Source organism: Drosophila innubila, chromosome X (assembly GCF_004354385.1).
Source record: "Drosophila innubila isolate TH190305 chromosome X, UK_Dinn_1.0, whole genome shotgun sequence".
Classification (NCBI taxonomy): Eukaryota; Metazoa; Arthropoda; class Insecta; order Diptera; family Drosophilidae; genus Drosophila; species Drosophila innubila.
This window is the reverse complement of record NC_047626.1, coordinates 37,894,319-37,914,780: the sequence shown is the minus strand read 5'-3', so window position 1 is coordinate 37,914,780 and position 20,462 is coordinate 37,894,319. Positions and strand designations below refer to the sequence as shown.

At 35.5% G+C, this 20,462-nt stretch overlaps 1 protein-coding gene across 1 annotated transcript in view; it reads right to left on the bottom strand.

Moving 5' to 3' along the window:
- Positions 1-3,268: 3,268 nt before the first annotated feature.
- LOC117794181 (b(0,+)-type amino acid transporter 1) overlaps positions 3,269-20,462 on the bottom strand; it is a 90,888-nt gene continuing 73,694 nt past the window's right edge. Inside the window, exons 5-9 of the mRNA XM_034634700.1 lie at positions 12,957-13,199; positions 12,387-12,885; positions 12,231-12,327; positions 3,596-3,914; positions 3,269-3,522 (exon numbers count right to left, since the gene is read on the bottom strand). Coding sequence (XP_034490591.1) covers positions 3,452-3,522; positions 3,596-3,914; positions 12,231-12,327; positions 12,387-12,885; positions 12,957-13,199 — 1,229 coding nt within the window. The 3' untranslated portion in view covers positions 3,269-3,451. The remainder of the gene's footprint in view (positions 3,523-3,595; positions 3,915-12,230; positions 12,328-12,386; positions 12,886-12,956; positions 13,200-20,462) is intronic.

Genomic DNA, 20,462 nt, shown 5'->3' with positions numbered 1-20,462 from the left:
TAGTTTTAGTAATTTGGTCTTAAAATAATCTTATTTTAAGAACATAATATTTAAGATGAATGTTCTTGATTTTAGAAGTTGGTCTTTTTTTTCAGTGTAGTCGTTAACTTCTTCAACAATTTTGGTTCAAATCGGTCCACTATATCATATAGCTGCCTTAGGAACGATCGATACGAACGGTCGATAAGCAACCTTTAGTATGAAAAACTTTTTTATTTTTTAAGTTATCTCTACCAAACTTACAAATTATAAACCTCGTATTTCCTTACACAACCTGTCCAAATTTGGAAATCGGACCACTATAACATATTGCTGCCATGGGACCGATCAGTCGAAAATCAACCTTTGCGTAAAACTTGTTTCATTTTGTATATGCCGTCTCTGCATTGACTTTAATGAATCATATCTTAAACGACGTGTAGTAAATGCAGCTACGTAAATAAAATAGAAAATAAAATGTAATACTTTTTTTCGACTTTTCTTTGAATTTTAAACAAAAAAATCTAAAAAAAGCCTCACAAAAAATCAGTCGAAAATCAACTTTTGCGTAAAACTGGATTCATTTTTTATATGCTAATTACTAAGCCGTCTCTGCATTGACTTTAATGAATCATATCTTAAACGACGTGTAATAATTGCAGCTACGTACGTAAAATAGAAAATAAAATGTAATACATTTTTTTCGACTTTTTCTTGAATTTTAAACAAAAAAAATCTTATAAAAAGCTTAGCAAAAAATCATCATCACTGCGGACGGCAGTTCGCGCTAGTGACGAAATCAGCACGAAGTGTGCGAAAGGAAAATTTGCTATGACTGTCCGATCAGATCGAGGTATGTACCAATTAAAAGGTTTAGTCCTTACAAAATGGCATACTAAAACTTTTTCTAACTCACCTGGGTCACGAGATAAGAGGGTGTGAGTGGAATTTCAATGATTGCAGCTAATGGGGCTGTGGGGCCTTTTGTTAAAATTTTTTATTTTTTAAAAATTTTAATGAATAATACGCGTCGATTGATACCTCTATCACCCAAATCCGATAGCTGGTTCAAACGATAAATAAATTTGAAATTTTTAGTGAACTTTTCAAAATGAAATGAAAAAAAATTAAAAAAATTAAGTCTTAGTAAGAAAAACTTTCTTGTTTAATGAGGTATCGTAACCAAACTAATTAAATATGCATTACAATTGGTTTTATATATCCTGTCCAAAGTTGGTTCAAATCGGATTACTATATCATATAGCTGTCATAGGACCGATCGTGCGAAAATCAAGTCTTAGTATGAAAATCTATTATGTTTTATGAGACATTGTAACCAATATGATAGAATATGCATTTAAGTTAACAAAATATTTACAAAATTGTTCCATTATTAGTTTTTCCCATAGTAAGTACGCGGACTCCGACAGTCGAGTATGCTCGACTGTAGCACCGGCCGACTAGTGTTTTGTTAATTTTTTCTATCAGAGCACTTTTCTATAGTAGCGATTTCTTAGTTAAACCGTTTACCTTGTTCGTCGCTAAACTGGTCAAAATTAACTACACTTAGCTTCCTATTCGAGTTTGTAGTGTAATACACCGTTGGAAAGGTGTTCTCTCTTTCCAACGACGTATTACAGTATATTGTAGGATGCTTAGTTTAAGAGATCTGATTGTTTAACTCTATCAACCTCAAAAAAAACTTAACCGTAATTTAAACTTTCGATGTGCAACAAAAAAATCTAGTATGCCACAATGTAACATTTATAAATATCTACAACCTACGCTTTTCGACTGTAACACCGTGTTATCTAAAACTGTATACATACTATTTTCTGGTTCTTCATCTATAACAGGGGTGCCCAAAATCTGCTCAAGGCAGAGCACTCACCAATACACCAAAATAACAAGTGGGCGGTTACAGTTTAGCACGCTTGACAGTAGGATACCCAGTGTCCAGGTTTTCTGGTAGCTCTATGATATTTGGAACCGCATTAAACCAAATTTGGTTAGAATGTACAAAACCAAATTAAAGGCATATTCTAACAGTTTGGTTAAGATATCTCAAAAAACAAAATAACAAGTAAAATGCATATTCTATCAGCTTGATTAAGATATTTTAAAGAACAAAAAACTTTTTCATACTAAGACTTAATTTTCTATTGAGCATCTCTATTGCAGCTATATAATATAGTGGACCGATTTTAACCAAATTTGGTCAGGATTTATAATACCAACCCAAATGCATATTCTATCAGTTTGGTTCTGATATATCAACAAACAAAAAACTTTTTTATACTAAAACTTCATAATCGATGTATCATTCCTATGGCAACTATATGATGAAGTGATTTGATCTAAAAATAAAAACAAAGTTTTCTGCCTATGGTACTCAGGAACCTACATACCAAGTTTGAAGTCTTTAGCTCTTATGGACATGGCTCAATCGACTCGGCTGTTGATCCTGATCAAGAATATATAAGCTTTGGGGGTCTACCACGCCCCCTTTTGCCTGTTACATACATTCTGCCAAACACATTGACACTTTTTTGCACATTTTTAATGGGCTCAGGGTATAAAAACCAAGGCTGCAAACCTCCAAAATTTTGTTAAAGGTTCGGTTCGGCGGTTCGAACCATTGAGCAAGACATCGGTTCGGTTCGCGAACTGGTTTATATACCCCCTGAACCCAAGATTTGGGTTCGAGCCTTGGTTCAATGTAATACAACAAATTTTTGTTGTTGTTATACAATTTTCTCTACATTTGGAACAAATTAAATTTTTTTTAAATAAATTAAATTTTGATGATAATTTTAATTTTTTTGAAGATTTAAATATGACTTATTTTAATTCGAAGTCTCAAATAATTGCGTAATATTAGAAAACTATTAGAATAACTATGTAATTTTTTTTTTCGAACCGAACCTTTTATTTTAGAAAGCGGTTCGGTTTAGGTTCGGGTTCGCAAAGTAAATAATTTCAAGGGTTCGGTTTAAGATCCGGTTCAGGCTGCTTAGAAACCTGATCCGAACCGGTTCTACGGGGTTCGGTTCAGAACCGGTTTGCAGCCTTAATAAAAACACAAATACATTGACGTGATCAGTTGTTTTTCGTTGCACTGAAAAAAAAGCCTTACATTTTAAAAATGTTAAACAAAAGTAAAACTAAAACAAAAATTGATTTCCAAATTACATTCGGATAAGCGGAGCGGCGCGCGCGTAATAACAAACCCTGTTATAGTGTTATTGCTGAGTTCGTCGCCATAGGCTGTGAATGAAGAGAATGAGAGAAAAAGCACAGAATTGTTTTTATATTTCGGTTTGCCAATGTTGAGAGCAATACATGTATATGGCAACTGTTCTTCTTATACCAAAGATTAATTACAATAACAAGGGAGCCAGTAGAACAATGGCTTGGGAACCTATGATTTAAAGCAATTTTATAGATTTTAGATTGAAGCACATGATCGCGACTATTCAAACATGGCCATCGATGATGTTGGCACAACCTCCAGCAGCAACTGAAAGAACAGTGTGACCTTGTCTACAATTACACAAAAAGAATTTATAATAATAAAGAGTTATGAGGATTATAGTAAATTTCTGTAAGGACTTACTCATAAAGCGCGGTGTCATGCCCAGTTTTACAAAAGGTACGTAAAATATGAGGCCTGCAAAGATGAAAAGCAGTGCATACAAATATTCAATGCGCGGCGTTTCAAAGATAGGCGCAGCAACGAGGTACACAGATATGACCAAGACCACAACGGGAATGATAATTGGCACCTTGTATGGTCGTGGATAGTTGGGTTTGGTGTACCGCATAACGATAAGGGCCAACATGGCGCCACCATAGAATATCCATGCGGTGAAGCTGAAGAAGTCAATCAGTGAATCAATTGTGCCATGAAGCACCATGGCTGAAGCAATTAAAGACTGTAAAAAAACAGGGTAAAAAGACAGTAAATCATGTAATATACAGCTTAGACTTAAAATTTGCCAAGTTTGAATGCACCGTAAGCTTGCTGATAAAAAATTTATATTTATACTTGGGCAGGGGCGGAGCCCTGCTCCCATCGCTCGCGAAATTGAAGCGAAAAAAAGAAAAGCGCTTTTTATATCTTTCTTAAAACTTTGTAACGCATATATAAATTACTGTACTATTTCAATAATTAGGACACTTGTTTATTTGGACCATCCGAAAATTCGGACTCTCAATTAATTTCTATGAAATATTCTGTGCCCCGGGCACCACACAAATTTGTTGTTTCTGACATCCGATCACAGTATGCCCCCTGCTTGCTTCGCCCGCCTACCCCCGGCTTGCTTCGCTCGCGGTGAGGTGCGGCTACAGTCGAGCACGCTCGACAGTAGGATACCCTGAGCCCATGTACTCTTTTATAAAAGTTGATTGTTGCCCATTTTCAATGGGCTCAGGGTATACAAATTACACACGCGAAACTATGAACAACTTTCGGTTTTCTTAAATCACTATGTTTATCACTGTTTATCACTATGTTTATAATGCCCCACTGAACTAATATATCACTCGGTATTATATTAAACGTAATTAAAATTAATTATAAATTGATAATAATTTGGCAATCGATGTAGAGTGCGTCAAGACTACAACTTTGCTCAGCCTGCATTTTGGCAGCACCCAATTTCCTCACTCACTCTCTCCCTCTCACGCAACACATTCGAGCCTGCCAAAGGCTGCTGCAGTGCGCGCGAAATTTGAAATAAATGACAATGTATAATTTTATGAGATTTTTAAAGCGGAAAATGTAAAGTTTTTTTTTTACAAATGATAATAAGCAGATACTTATTATATATCTATGTAAGAAATCGAAAATATAAGTAATTAAAATTATTGTTTGCAGCTTTCAGTGCTCGGCAAAGATGCAAAAGTAGTGCTGCAAAATTATCGCTTTTTCTCTTATGCAATTTCATGCATAGCTATCAGCTTCTGCTGAGTTTTGCCATGCAAAAATACATATTTATATATTAACACAATTATATTTTAATCAAATTGTTTATTTGTATATACATAAATTATACATTAACATTTTCATAACATGATAACGATAATATTTTTGCTTATCGCTCGATTCTTATTTGGTACCAAAAAAAAAAAATGGGTACTAATTCGTACTGTCTTTTTGCGCGCCTTGCATACAAACGTATACATGCTGACTCGCTCGCACGTTTGATTTGCCATGCAAATGTAATTATTGAATTAAATGTAAATTCCGAAATAACTTCTCTATTTATGGGTCAATTGCTTTGAAATTTTCAGGGTCGTTTAATACGCATACTTCTCAAGTGATTGTTCAGTAAGGGAGTGCTATGTCAAAAATTGCGCCTGTAAATCGTTTTGTGCAATTTGTGGGCGAAGGGGGCGTGGCACCTAAAATTGGAAACAAACTTGACCTGCGTATGTAGGTTCCTACATCACAAATTTGAAGTCTCTAGGTCATATAGTACTTGAAATCGAAACCCAAAAGAAAATGGGTACTATTTCTTACTGTGTTTGTGCGCGCCTTGCATACAAACGTATACATGCTGTCTCGCTCGCACGTTTGATTTGCCATGCAAATGTAATTTTTTAATTAAATGTAAATTCCGAAATAACTTCTCTATTTATGGGTCAATCGCTTTGAAATTTTCAGGGACGTTTAATACTGATTGTTCAGTTAGGGAGTGCTATGTCATAAATTGCGCCTGTAAATCGTTTTGTGCCATTTGTGTATGGTATTAACAAACCTGCATTCCAAATTTTAAGTCTCTAGCACTTACAGTATCTGAGATCGACGCGTTCAAACAGACGGACAGACAGACGGACAGGGGTAGATCGACTCGGCTGTTGATCTTAATCAAGAATATATATACTTTATGGGGTCTGCCACCCCTCCTTCTGCCTGTTACATACATTCTGCCAAACACATTATACCCTTTTTTGACCATTTTCAATGGGCTCAGGGTATAATAAATAAATAAAAGATCAAAATTATGTGCAATGGAATGTATTTCAGCTGCAGTAAACGAAATTTATACAGTGTTGACGTATCACTGCGGCAGTTCGCACAAGTGACGAAAGCAGCACGAAGGGTGCAAAAGGCGACTAGCAATATATACAGCTTATATCGAAAATTTGCTATGACTGTCCGATCAGATCAAGTTATATACCAATCGAAAGGTTTAGTCCTTACAGAAGGACATACTAAAACTTTTTCTAACTCACCTGGGTCAAGAGATAAGAGGGTGTGAGTGGGAGGGCAACAATTTTAATGATTGCAGCTAATGGGACCGAGGCTCTCGCTATTTTGATACAAATTATTAGAACAGCTGTTTCAGTTGAAGTAGTTCGAATGAATCCAATCCTATTGTGACAAGCACATCGAGCAAGTCGGGTTTTCTTCACATTGTGACTTTTGACTTTTCTTCATTTATATCGATAAATTTAATTTATAGAAACAAATGGGAATTATTTTTGTATGTTTTTTTTTATTCACGCATTTTAAAATAGGTAAATATGCTCCTTTTTTGTGATTTCGTGTATTTTTTATCATTAAGGCCACTTCAGAGTGGCAGCATAGCAGCGGGCACGTGTGCATTACTGAAATCGAGCGAATCCCTTTACATTTCAGTCCTGCCCAGGAATTTGTATATCAGTTTTATAATTTGGTTTGAACAAGTTTGAGCTTCCTGGTAGTCTAGATGCTAGAGTTAAAGATCTATATTTATAAAATATGAAAATACCGTTCATTTTTTGAAACTTGCAAAATAATTTGTCGGCTGCATTTTTAAATTTTCATGCAATCAAACAAATGCTTTTGTGTTGTGACGTCACTAAACAAGTGTTGTCAAAACTTTCACACTAAAATATGAATTTAATCGTGTTTCTTATCATCTTTACATGGGCATATGTGCCTGACTTTTCGTAGTCAAGGGTCTGGGTCTAGCAGGAAATTTTTCAGTACAAGTTGTTGTTGTGACGTCTGGCACATGTGCTTACTGCCATGCCGCCACTGTCAAGTGAAAACCCTAATTATTTTGTCGAAGGAATGGATTCTCGATATTAGCCAGAGGTAGTGGCACGTGCTGTTTTTGGGATGAGGATGAAAATGAGCCGAAGAAAAGACACGATCTCGTAAAAATCCAAGCTCGGATTCCTGACAAAGAATAAATGAAAATTAAAAACAATGATATTACTATGTGATTCGCAAGCTGTTGTTTTGTCAACTGCGTCCTTTTGTAGACGCATTCTTGGCCTACTGTGAATCGCGATTCTTATAGTTTGGACTGGACTCATTGTTTAGGCATGCCAAATCTTCCACGGCTTCAATAAGTCTTACGATGGTTTTGGATGTAGAATTTATTCGCATAAAACAAATGTGTGCAATTGCAATTGTTTGTTTTTATTCATTTTGTGGAACTTGTTTTTTCTCATGAGCTTGTTCAATGTTCACTTTTGTGAACATTGTGTTCGATTAGGAGGTTTTGCGACGTTTTGCGAAGCTCTGTCACAATAGCTAGTAGTGTTGACATTGGAGGCTCGAATTTTGCATCTCACAACAGTGTGACGCACAATTTTTGTGACGCCAATGTGAGCACTTTTGACAGATATCGCTAAACGTCAAAGCTATGATATCACATTATGAAGCAGTGAGAACGCACCATAAGACTTCATTTTCGCCCGATCGGTCCTATGACAGCTATATGATATACTAGTCCGATTTGAACCAGCTTCGGTAAGGATGTATAAGACTAACTTAAATGCATATTCTATAAGTTTGGTTATGATATCTCATAAATCAAATCTGCTTGCAATGTAGTGGAACCTACATACCAAGTTTGGTGTCTCTAGCTCTTATAGTCTCTGAGATCTATGTGTTCATACAGACGTCAGAACGTCAGGACAGACGGACATTCCTATATCGACTCGGCTATTGATGTTATTCAAAAATATATAAAATTTAAGGGGTCTGCCACGCCTCCTTCTGTTACGCACATATTCGTTTAAACAAACGAAATAGACCCCTGTCCTTTTTTTTAATTACGGGTTCTGATAAATATAAAATCCTGCTTAGTCTAAACTGGGTTTGAACCCGCTATCCCGTGCGCGTGAGTCTACGACACCATCCTGTGCACTACCTAGGTATTGAACCCGCTGGCTAACCAAACACTGCTATATGTAAATTGAAAAATAATGCTTACTTTGACCCTGAATTTGAAGCACTTGCAGGTAGAATTTTTCAAAACGACGTCCTATGAAATTATGAAATTATCTTATAGTCTTTTTACACTGAGACTGGTATGACGCCGTAACCAAAAAAAAGCCGGTATAGAGCCCTTTACCATAATAAAATTGGACGGTTAGGTTCAAATGTAAAGGCTTTTAGGCGACTGTATCATTATCGACGATTTTTTTGACAAAAGTTGGCAGCCCTGGCTAAAAATTGTTTAAAAATCGAATTACCACCACAGAAAAAGGCCAGTTAATATTTGAAATATTTTTTGTATCAATTCCTCATTAATTCAATTATGCATTCAACTAGTCGTCGGACATACATGATGGATCCGTTATATATATTTAAATAAAAACTTTATGTAAAATTTATAATAAATTTAGTAATGAGCAATTTACAATTTGACAATTGGACTTCAAAATATCGGCCTTTTCATCAGTGTAAACGACTTTCGCCGTAAGCTAAGGCTTTTTGCTTACTGGCCTCAGTGTAAATTGACTATAAGGTATATTGTCCCCAAATTTCAAACTTGTACGACAAACCGCTTGGGCTGTACAATGCAAGGTCAGTCAGTCAGTTGAACAAAGAGATTTATATATATAGATATAAAAATTATAATTATAAACTAGGGGGGTTAAAGGGTGAGAAGAGTACCAATTTCTATATTTTTCTTGAATAAGCTTCTTTGTCATGTTTTTGAAACTTTTCCTTCTTTTCACCTTTATATTAAGTTTATTGTGGCCAAGTGTTAAGGTCGCACGTCAAGCCGTTTGGCCTGTACAATGCTCAGTCAGTCAGTGAGTATTTATAGCCAATTTAGGGCCCGGGAAAAAAGTATTCGGGGCAATTTTTTCAAAATTTTTTTATTTGCTCTCCTAAATTTATTACAAAATCTCAAAATATTGTCCTATGACCTTGAAGGCACTGAATTATGATACATCACCTTTATTATCAAAAACAGAAAAGAAGCCATTGACTTGATACTCGAGTTTCAGTTGTTATACGATCTAACCATAGATTCTAAAGTTTCAGACGAGCATTCATTCTCTCGCCACAGAAAAATCAACTTTTTACTTAATTATAAACACACAAAGCACGTTCAATTCATGAATCTCAAAAAGACAAATTAAATATCTCATCCTCCTTGAGAGCTACATTTCAAAAGTGGAGTCAGAGGGAACTCACTCCTTTAACCACTTAGATCAACTGAAAAAAACCTTTACAAACGCATGCAATTCGGCTTGCAAGGCAGCATGCCCTATAAGTAGGCCCAAAGGCCGAAACAAACCACTTTGGTGGATTTCAAATCCAAGCAATCTACGTAAGAGCTCTATTAAATAAGGTCGAGCATTCGAACGCAGTACAATCTTGGTAAAATTATAAACTTAGTCAAGCCATATTCAAAAAGGCAACGCGGCAGGCGAAGAGCACCTAATGGAGCTCTTTTTGTTCTAAAATTGAGTCTGTTCTGAAATTGAGTCAACTTCAGACACAGCTAGGCTACGGAGGGTTATATTCTAATCAGACCCTTCTCTTGGACATAAACATGGAATAAAAAAAAGACCTCTTAAACAAAGCCTTTCCAGGTTGTACCCCTTACAAGACAAGTGACAACCAGACTTTAAATGCGGATCCCTAAAAAAGATTTCATACTCAAAGCCAGTAAGGTCTCCCACACAACTCTAAGAGACTTCATTTAAGGGCCTCAATTTCCTCCCGATATGTGTCTAACTCTAAACAGGCATGCAAGAAAGGTAGATCCACCGAATCGGCTCTACAGTCCGTCGTGTCCACAATGAAAATAAATTCCTTTTACACGAAGAATACACTCTCATTGCTTTTGTTGAAATTTAAAGTGTTTTCAACGTCTTACACATCTGAGGGTCGAGGGCCGTCTAGGGCTAATAGGCCAGATACTCACATGCAGGGTTGTAACGTACATATCGGCTCTTCGACTCTTACCAGGCTCGGCAATAGAGATGCTCCCCAGAGGAGGTCGTGTTTCCACATTTATGAAACAAAGTAGTCATCAAAATGCTGTGCGAATTATAGACAGACTACTAGCAGCTATTAGGTGCACAGACTAAAATTTCTGGTGTGTTCACTTGACGGTGCTCTCGTCCATTCTATAAGATAACTCATCCATCCCGACCAAAACAGACTACTGCATGCCAATTGAGCATGCGACAACTCCTATCCAGGCAAGCCCTAACTTTTATGAAAAAGCACAACAAGTAGCATAAATATATACAGCGGACGCCAAGCAGCTATCAAATTAATAAAAGCGACCACAATCAAGTCCAATCTGGGTACCTTGGCGTCAGGATGTCTGGGGCAACTTTGTAGATACGACTCAAACTCTCCTTCCAAACAAGGAGAATATACTTGTATGTATGCCTCTGGTGACTTGTAAAATAATTCTTCACAGCCTCTACATCAAAGAAAAGCAACTTACGATGGCAAAATAACCAAAAACCAACTGTCGTATAGAATAACATACCTGGCGCCAAGTAGGCAAGACTCAATTTACCGTATTATGCAGTCTGAGTAGGAATGTCTGTTCCATAGTAGTCCCTGCCCTAACAGGTCACTGGCTAGTTGGTATTCATGCCTTAAAGCTCAACGCTCCGTACAACGACTTTTGCAGGACGGGATGAGAATGAAAAAAAACCTTCGAAACACTTCTTCTGCTCCTTTACAGCGCTGAGCAACAGAAGATACCAGACTTTGGGAACGCTCTCTTTAGCAGCCTGACGAAATCTCCTCAAAAGCACCACGTAAGATAACAAAATTGCCCAGTCATCGAACTGAAACCCTTTTGGGAATTATGTCTCCTTCACCGACCTATGTGTTTCCGATTTAATCGAAACCGCTCTAACCCAACCAAACCAATGAACTTATTTAAAATTTTTATATTCAACTTAATTTTTTTCGTCACAAAATTGGATATCAGAAATTTTGGGGCTGGTTTATGCTTTAGTCACTAGACTTTTATCTCGCGTAGAGGTTTTTTTTGTGGGATACCAGAAATTGTTTTTGACATTATATTATAACTATCATTAAAATAGAATAGAATAATTAAAATCAAGTATGTAAATTTATTTGTTGAATTTCCTTCATATTTAAAAAAAATACTTTTCTTTAATTATAAAGAGAACGAAGGGGCTCCGACCCCTGCCATTTTGTAAGTTAGGAGTAAACCTTTCGATCGGTATGTAACTCGATCTGTTCCGACAGTCATAGCAAATTTTCCACATTAGCTGTATATATTGCTAGTCGCCTTTCGAAACTTTAAATTCGGTATGTAGGGTTCTGGATAGCATACGCAGATTAACTTTTTTTTGTTTTTTTTTTGACTGGACCTGTACATTCTGACGAAATTTGGCTCAAATTGCTTGTACAGCCAGTAACTCTTTGTAGAGACAAACATCTTCTAAACACGTGATCACATGGTATCCTACTGTCGAGTGCACTCGATTGATTCGCTTTTAAATATAACGTTTTATCATCTATTTTTTTTATTCTGGCCTATTTTGGGTTTCAATTCATTAAGCATTTTGTGCCAAATTGTTTTATTACTTAAACTTGTGAAACTGTTGGTGAAATTTCGAATCTTATTAAAAGTTTACGGGGAAGTTTTCCTTTTGTATGAAAAACTTTGTTAGTTTTTAAGATATCCCACTAAATCTTCCATTTATACCGCAAAATCTGTGTTTTTCCTGCCAAATTTAAAATTTTCCGAAAAATCTAATTTTTTTTCTCAAAGTCCCATTTCAGGAAAAGATTTAAAATGTTTGGTGATTGAAATTAACACTTCGCTTCGTTCACCAGTCCCCGTAATCCTGCGCTGGTAATTTTTGTATTTGTTAAATTTGTTAATACAGTTTACTGCAGAAAAATAAAAAAGTGTTTCTCATATCCGCGAGCGTAGGGAGACAGAGGTTGACGAACTAAACGGGACTTATACCCCTTGTATTTCATATATAGAGATAAAACTTACATGGAATATGAGGCCAGGCGCCGGAGTCAGCCGACGCACATGTACGTAAGACAAAATGTCCAGTAGATGTCCCTCTCGACTGGCCGCAAAACAAAGACTACAATAAGAAAGGTTAAGCTGAAGTCATATTAAAATTCTGAAGAATAAGCAACTTACCGGCCTGCAGCAAAGAGAGTACCATTAGCACTTCCAAATGTGCTGACAGTGACACTTAGTGGCATAAGCCAAGCAAGGGCGCCCAGAATACGATTGCCAAAAGTGACTGCGACTGCCTCGGATTCGATCATTTCTTGCTCCGACATGGCAGCCAGATATGAGATGTTGATCAGAGCATAGCACAGAGTAACCAATGGTATGCCAATCATAATAGAGCGCGGCAAGTTTTTGCTGGGATTCTTAATCTCCTCTGTAACATAGTTAAGGTTATTCCAACCATCGTAGGCCCAAAGGCCTGTATAAAATGCGGTCGCAATAGCTCCAATATTTGGCATCGGCCCATTAAATGCATTCGACAAGTGCTGTGTATTGCCATGAAACAATTTCCAAGCGCCGCCACAAATAACAATTACCACTGCCACCAGTTTGGCCGCCGTGAATATATTCTGTACCGCCATACCTAAATTAACGCTATAGCAATTGACGAACAGAATCATGACTGATGAGAGAGTAAAAAAAAACTAACAATAGTTTAATGTTTGACCGAGATTTACTTAGGGTATACCTTACCGATAGCAACCAATGCAACCATTTTAACAACACCCCTAGGTGGATCACATTCCGTGACAAAAGCTTCCACGGCATACTGTGCAAACGATAAGCATATTATAGCCATTTGAGATGGCTTCAACACCAATGTCGATACCCATGAAAAAAGAAATGCCGGTGCTGGTCCATAGGCGTCCATAAAATAGGCCCATTCCGCTCCAGACGAGGTATTCATAGTGCCAAGTTCAGCATATGCCAGAGCGCCTAAAAATAAAAATACATAATACATAAGAAATGGTTGACGTTAATATCTTGAAAAAATGTTTGACCAAATGAATTACAATTACACTAGGAAACAGCTAAAAAGTTACACGAGCCAAACTCACTTTTTTGAATACGTATGGGGCCCCATATGGCGAAAAACATTTTGGTAAAAGTCTATTAGTCTGGGCCAACTCTAAATCAAAAAAAAAAAACCCAAATAAAGACCAATTTAACACGAATTTAGCCAAAAACAATGGGGGCTTTGCCCCCTGCTCGCTACGCTCGCCCACCCCGGCTCGCTTCGCTCGCGGTGATATATAAAAGGACTACAGTCGAGCCCACTCGAAAACCATCAAACATACATAAATATATGCAAATTTAACATTTATAGATTTAACGTTTATAGATTAGCATAATTTAATGAACAATTGAGTTAACAGATGAAATGTATATTAAGATACAAATAATTAACATGTATAACTGAAATTATGTTATGATATTATAACATTAACATAACATGTGTACCTGCTGTTACCACCACCCCTCCAGACTGTGCGTACCACGGAGTGCAAGGCGAAACTTATTTGCTTAATATATTCGTTGTTTATTATCCGATCGCAATGAAGTTTTCAGCATATATCATAAAGATGGTAATCTATACGTGTGCTGAATTTGAAATCTCTACCTATCAAATTGGCCTTGAATTTGGATACTGTAGTTTTTTGTCGATTGCAGAAAAATTTGGGTGTGGGGGTAGGCGTGGCTAAATTCTAAAGCAAACTTGATCTGCATTTGCAACATAGCAGTATTGTCACCAAATTCGGTAGCTCTAACTCTTATAGTCTCTGAGATCCAGGTGATTATGTGTTCTCCATATATCATATTTCCTCAAATATATTCTCTGTTTACTAACCGATCTCGATAAAATTTTCAGCATGCGTTAGTACACGTCCTTTCATACTGTGTGCCAAGTCTCAACTGTAGCTTTAAAACTGCTCTTGTTATTCGATTCTATTTAATTTACGTGGGCGGAAGTGGGCGTGCCAAATTTTAAAATAAACTTGATATGGGTCAACACCCTCGGAGTGTTTTCACCAAATTTGGTTTCTCTAACTTTTATAGTCTCGGAGATAAAGGTGTTCAAAATAGTGTACCATAATTGTCACGAATCTAATAGGTTCTAGTACTCATTTTTTGGGTACCGAGCTAAATATTAGATTGGGGTCTTCACTAGTTTTTTTTTTAAATCTTTGAAGTTTCCATACAAAATTCACTATTTTTGTTGTTATTTTGTGCAACTTGTCACTACTATGGACCGTTTATTAACACTAGTTTTGTTTGACTTGTCGATTTTATGGCCAGTTTAAAAAGTACATAATGGATTTGTGAGTTTTATTTGGAAAAATCTCAATTGAAAAATAATATAATGAAAAAAGATAATTATATTCAATATTTGGCCAAGCTCCAATTCCAAAAGAAGTTGGAAGAGCCCTGGAGAAGCATTTATAAGATTTTTTTGCTCATGATGTGGGTGTTCAACCGAGAAAATAAAGCTCCGCAAGCAACAAATTCTGCGATTTAAAAAAAAAAATTTTTTGTCTAAGGTCCTCTACTTATTAACACTCCCCAACACCTCTAGCATGAAGTTTATAGAGAGGTTAAAGAAGCTACTTCTGTCCGTGTGTATAAATCAGTGTTGGTAAACGAGCTGTAAAGTGACACAAAGCAAAAACTTCAAAGATTTGAAAGAAAAAAAACTAGTTGAGACCCCAATCAATTTTTTTTTTCTAAATTGATTATAAATCGGTCTCTATTTGGGGGTTTTATTTTTTTTTTTGATTTGGAGTTGGACCAGACTAATAGAGTCTTACCAAAATTTTTTTTTTCTGTGGTGAGATTTTTTTATTTGTAGAATTTTTAAAAAATCTTGCTTTTTTTCGTACTTTTTGTTAAAGGTGCGCCCAAATTTGCCATCATTGCTCGAGAATGCCAAAACCGATTTTCAAAAGTTTTACTTTTTCTAAAAGCTAATAACTATATAATAATTCATTTATAGAAAGTCTAAGATTTAAGCCAGAAGTTTAAGTTTTCGAATTAAGAAAATTAAGTTTTTTTTAATCATTTTTTTTTTAGATTTTTTTTTTGTTTAAAATCCTAGGAAAAGTCGAAAAAGTTTTTACATTTTCTTTTCTTTTTAATTTACATAGCTGTATTAAAAACGCGTCGTTTAAGATATGAGTCATTAAAATTGGCTAAGTAATTAGACGAGACGGTTAAGTAATTGGCATATAAACAATAAAACAAGTTTTACGCAAAGGTTGATTTTCGACTGATCGGTCCTATGGAAAATATATGTTATAATGGTCCGATTCCAACCAAATTTGGACAAGTTGTATAAGGCAATACATTTCAATAATTTCTAAGTTTGGTACTGATAACTTTAAAAATTAAAAAGTTTTTCATAGTAAAGGTTGCTAATCGACCGTTCGTATCGATTGTTCCAATGGCAGCTATAAGAAGTAGTCGTCCAATTTTTACCAATTTAGTTTGGATGTAAAGGGCAATTAAAAATACCCAATTACTGAGTTTTATCTCAAAAAACAAAAAAGTTGTTTATACTAAGACTTCATTTTTGACAGCTCGGTCCTATGGCAACTATATGATAAAGTGGACAGATTCGAAGATGTAAAGTACAACATAGATCCCACAGTTTGTGAGTTAAGTTAAATATCTTAGGAAATAAAAAAGATTTCATACTAAAGGTGGATTTTCAACTGATCGTTTCTATGACGGCTATATTGAATAGTGAACAGATTAGAACCAAATTTTGTAGGGATATATAACACATTACCAGACACACAATCTGCGAGATTGGATGATCTATCTTAAGAATCAGCAGAAGTGTTCATACTAATGGCTGTTTCTGAACCGATCCCTCCTACGGCAACTATATGATATAGTAATCTGATTTTAACCAAATGTGGTTAAGATGTGTAAGACAGATAATTGATATTCTGAGAGATTGGTTAAGGTATCTTAAAAAACACTAAAAAATTTCATACTAAAGGTCATGCCACTCCACAAAGATGTAATAAAAATCGACAAAAACATCCCTAGATATCACTGCGGACGGCAGTTCGCGTTAGTGACGAAAGCAGCACGAAGGGTGCGAAAGGCGACTAACTATATATACAGCTAAGTTGGAAAATTTGCTACGACTGTCCGATCAGATCGAGTTATATACCGATCGAAAGGTTTAGTCCTAACTTACAAAATGGCATACTAAAACTTTTTCTAATTCACCTGGGTAATGAGATACGCGGGTGTAAGTGGGAGGGGAAAAATTTGTATGATCGCAGCTTGTGGAGCCGTTGGGGCTTTTTGGTAAAATTATTTATTTTTTTTAAATTCTTATCAAAAATACGCGTCGATTGATACCTTGATGACCCAAATCCGTTAACTGGTTCAAAAGATAAATAAATTTGAAATTTTTAGTGGACTTTTCAAAATGAAATGAAAAGTTAGTTTCTTTGTTTGTCTGTTTGTCTGTTTGTATCAAAGCGCTAGAAAAGCTAAGATGTAATGATGGGGATTTATTCCTCTTTGAATACCTAGAAATGTTTGTTTTACGACATTTTCAATTTACCGCTAGTTTAGCGGGAAAACGCTAAATCCCGCTAAAATTGAAACTCCAACAGTTTCCAAACCATAGAAGCTACAGATATGTTCTATATATCATTGGAAAGGTATGTTTAAGGGCTTTTATGCGTACCTTAAAAGTATTCAGGTAACATTTTTCAGGTGATATAATGTTTTTAAGCTTACATTTTGGCGATTTTTGACAAAACGGCTCTAACGATTTCTGTTAAATTTTATTATGTTGTAAAACGTACAATTTCGCGTTTTTTGGTATTTAAACATAAATTTTGGTCGAGGGGTTTGGAAGATATTACCTGTTAAGTGAATAAATACCTTTTTCTATCGGTCGAAAATCACGTTTTAGTACGAAAAACTTTTTGGTTTTATGAGATATCTCAACTAAACCGATACAATATGCATTTAAATTGGTTTTATATATCCTGACCAAAGGTGGTTCAAATCGGACTACTATATCATATAGCTGTCATAGGACCGATCGGGTCAAAATAAACTTGTTTGTTTAGTGAAATATTTTAACCAAATTGATAGCATTTGCATTTAAGTCAGTTTTAAAAATCCTGACCGAAGTTAGTTCTTATCGGACCACTATATCATATAGCCAATCGGTCCAATATTAAGTCTTGGTATGAAAAACTTTTTTGTTTTACGAGATATCGTAACCAAATTAATAGAATATGCATTAAAATTAGACTTATATATTCTGACCAAAGTTGGCTCTAATCGAACCAATATATCATATAGCTGTCATAGCACCGATCGGGCGAAATCCAAGTCTTAGTATGAACAACTTTATTTTTTCATAGTAAGTACGTGGTCTCCGACAGTAAAGTATGCTCGGCTGTAGCAACGCGAGCAAAGCGAGCAGGGGGCGGAGCCCCCTAGTTTTTCTTTATAATTAAAGAACAATTTTTTTTTAAATATGAAATACGTTGAACAACTAAATTTATATATTTTACTATTTGCCTGCATTAATGATAAAGTTACAATGTCAAAAGCAAAAGCAATTGCAAAATTTCTGATATCCCAAAAACCTCTACGAGGTAAAGTCTAGTGAAGAAAGCAATTTCTAGCAAAATTTCTGATATCAATTATGTGACGAACAAAATTCAGTTTAATCTAAAATTATAAATAAAAATATAAATTAATAAAAAAAAAGCGAAAATAGGCATTCGGCACTGCGCAAAACGTAATTTTTATGTACAAAGAAGCTCACCCTTTTTGCTCACAGTGCACAATGCCTATTTTCGCTTTTTTTATTAATTTATATTTTATTTATAATTTTAGATTAAACTGAATTTTGTTCGTCACAAAATTGATATCAGAAATTTTAGAAATTGCGTCATAGACTTTACCCGTGTAGAGGTTTTTTTTGTGGGATAAAATATTAACATAAAAAAATTATTTTCTTAATTCGAAGATTAATGTCTCATAAACCACTGGATTAAATCTTGGATTGTGTGTGAATTAATTAGAGATATATTTATTAGCTTTCAAAAAAGTAAAGCTTTTGAAATTCGGTTGTGACATTCTCGAGTAATAATGTCAAATGCCATAGAAAACAAAAATGTTATTCGTCGTTTGGGGCCCCATATCTATCCTAAAAAGTGGATCGAGCATACTCGACTGTCGGAGACCCCGTACTTACAATGCCAAAAACTAATAAGGGAAAGAAGATTTTTATACCGATCGGTCCTATGACAGCAATATGATATAGTACTCCGATTTGAACCAACTGTAGACAGGCTGAATAAAACCAAGTTTTATGCATATTCAATCCGTTTGGTTACGATATCTCATTAAACAAAAAAGTTTTTCATACTAAAACTTAATTTTCGCCCGATCGGTCCTATGACAGCTATATGGTATAGTGGACATTTTTAAACCAGCTTCAGAAAGGATGTATAAGACTAACCCAAATGCATATTCTATAAGCTGTTTGATAGAGTGGTCCGATTTGAACCAACTTTGGACAGGCTATAAAGCCAAGTTTTATGTATATTCTATAAGTTTAGTTACGATATCTCATAAAACTAAAAAAATTTTCATACTAAGACTTGATTTTCGCCCGATCGGTCCTATGACAGCTATATGATATAGTGGTCCGATTTGAACTATCTTTGGAAAGAATATATAAAACCAAGTTATATGCTTATTGTATCAGTTTGGTTACGATATCTCATTAAACAAAAAAGTTTCTCATAGTAAAACTTGATTTTCGACCGATTGTTTCTATGGGCGCTATATGATATAGTAGTCCGATTGAAAAAAGAAACAAACTTGATCTGCCTGCAATATAGAGGAATCTACATACCAAATTTGGTGTCACTAGCTTTTAAATTGCTCTTATAATTTGGATACGAATTTTTTTTTCGATTTGTGGGCGATAAACGGGGCGTGGCCGAATTTTGAAACAAACTTGATCTGCTTGCAACATAGAGGAACCTACATACCAAGTTTGGTGTCTCTATCTCTTATAGTCTCTGAGATCTAGGCGCTCATTCAGACGGACAGACAGACGGACAGACGAACATTGCTATATCGATTTGGCTAATGAGGCTGATCAAGAATATATATACTTTATAGGGTCTGCCACGCCGTTAAGCACATATTCGTTAAAACAAACCCAATGGACCCCTGTACTTTTTTTAAGTACTGGGTCTAAAAAGGTCAAATTTGTTGCCTAGTGTAAGTAGTGAAAGATCACATATGTAAATTCAAGAAGTAGCCGATTCCGATGATGCCCATAATTTTTAATAAAGTGGCTTATGAATATGAAACGGACCTAATATTCAAATTCCGAATTGACTTAAATCGGAAAAAAAAAACTAGTCGGAGAGGCTATAGTCGAGATCCCGACCATAGGATACCCGTTACTTATTTCAATATATGTAAAGGTACTTAAAGAAATTTATATGCATTGCTTTGAAAACATTAACTCGCCATTACTGCTGTTCTACTTGTCCGATCTTGCTGCGATTCAGTGTGATTATAGATGACAAAAATAGATAACGTTAATTACCACAAAAAAAAACGTATTATTTTAAAAACTGGGGGCGGAGGGCGGTAATCTCAGTGGGGTGTATAGAAATCTGTGTGCCCAATTTGTTTTCCCTATCTCTTATCGGCTCTGAGACGGACAGACGAAGAGACACACACTAGGGTGGAGTGAACTGGACTTTTTTTTATTTTCGAAATCGCTGCATCATCAATGGATGATACGATATAAAAGCAATATCTGAAAAAAAAAAAAACAAGATGGACGGAGCTACAGTCGAGCATTTTCGACTGTCGGAGACCCCGTACTTACTATGGAGAAAGCTAAGACTGCTAAAAATTCAAAAATATTTTGCTCACTTGACGCCCTTGCAGAGCGCTGTATTCAATTTTCGACTACTTGTATCAATAGAAGCTATATGATATAGTAAGCCGATATGAACTGGTAAGGATGTATAAAACAAACTTAAAAGCATATTCTGCCAGTTTGTTTACGATATCTCATAAAAGAAAAAGTTTTTCATACTAAGACTTGATTCTCGCCCGATCAATCCAATGACAGCTATATGATAAAGTAATCCGATACATATTGTATTAGTTTTGTTACGA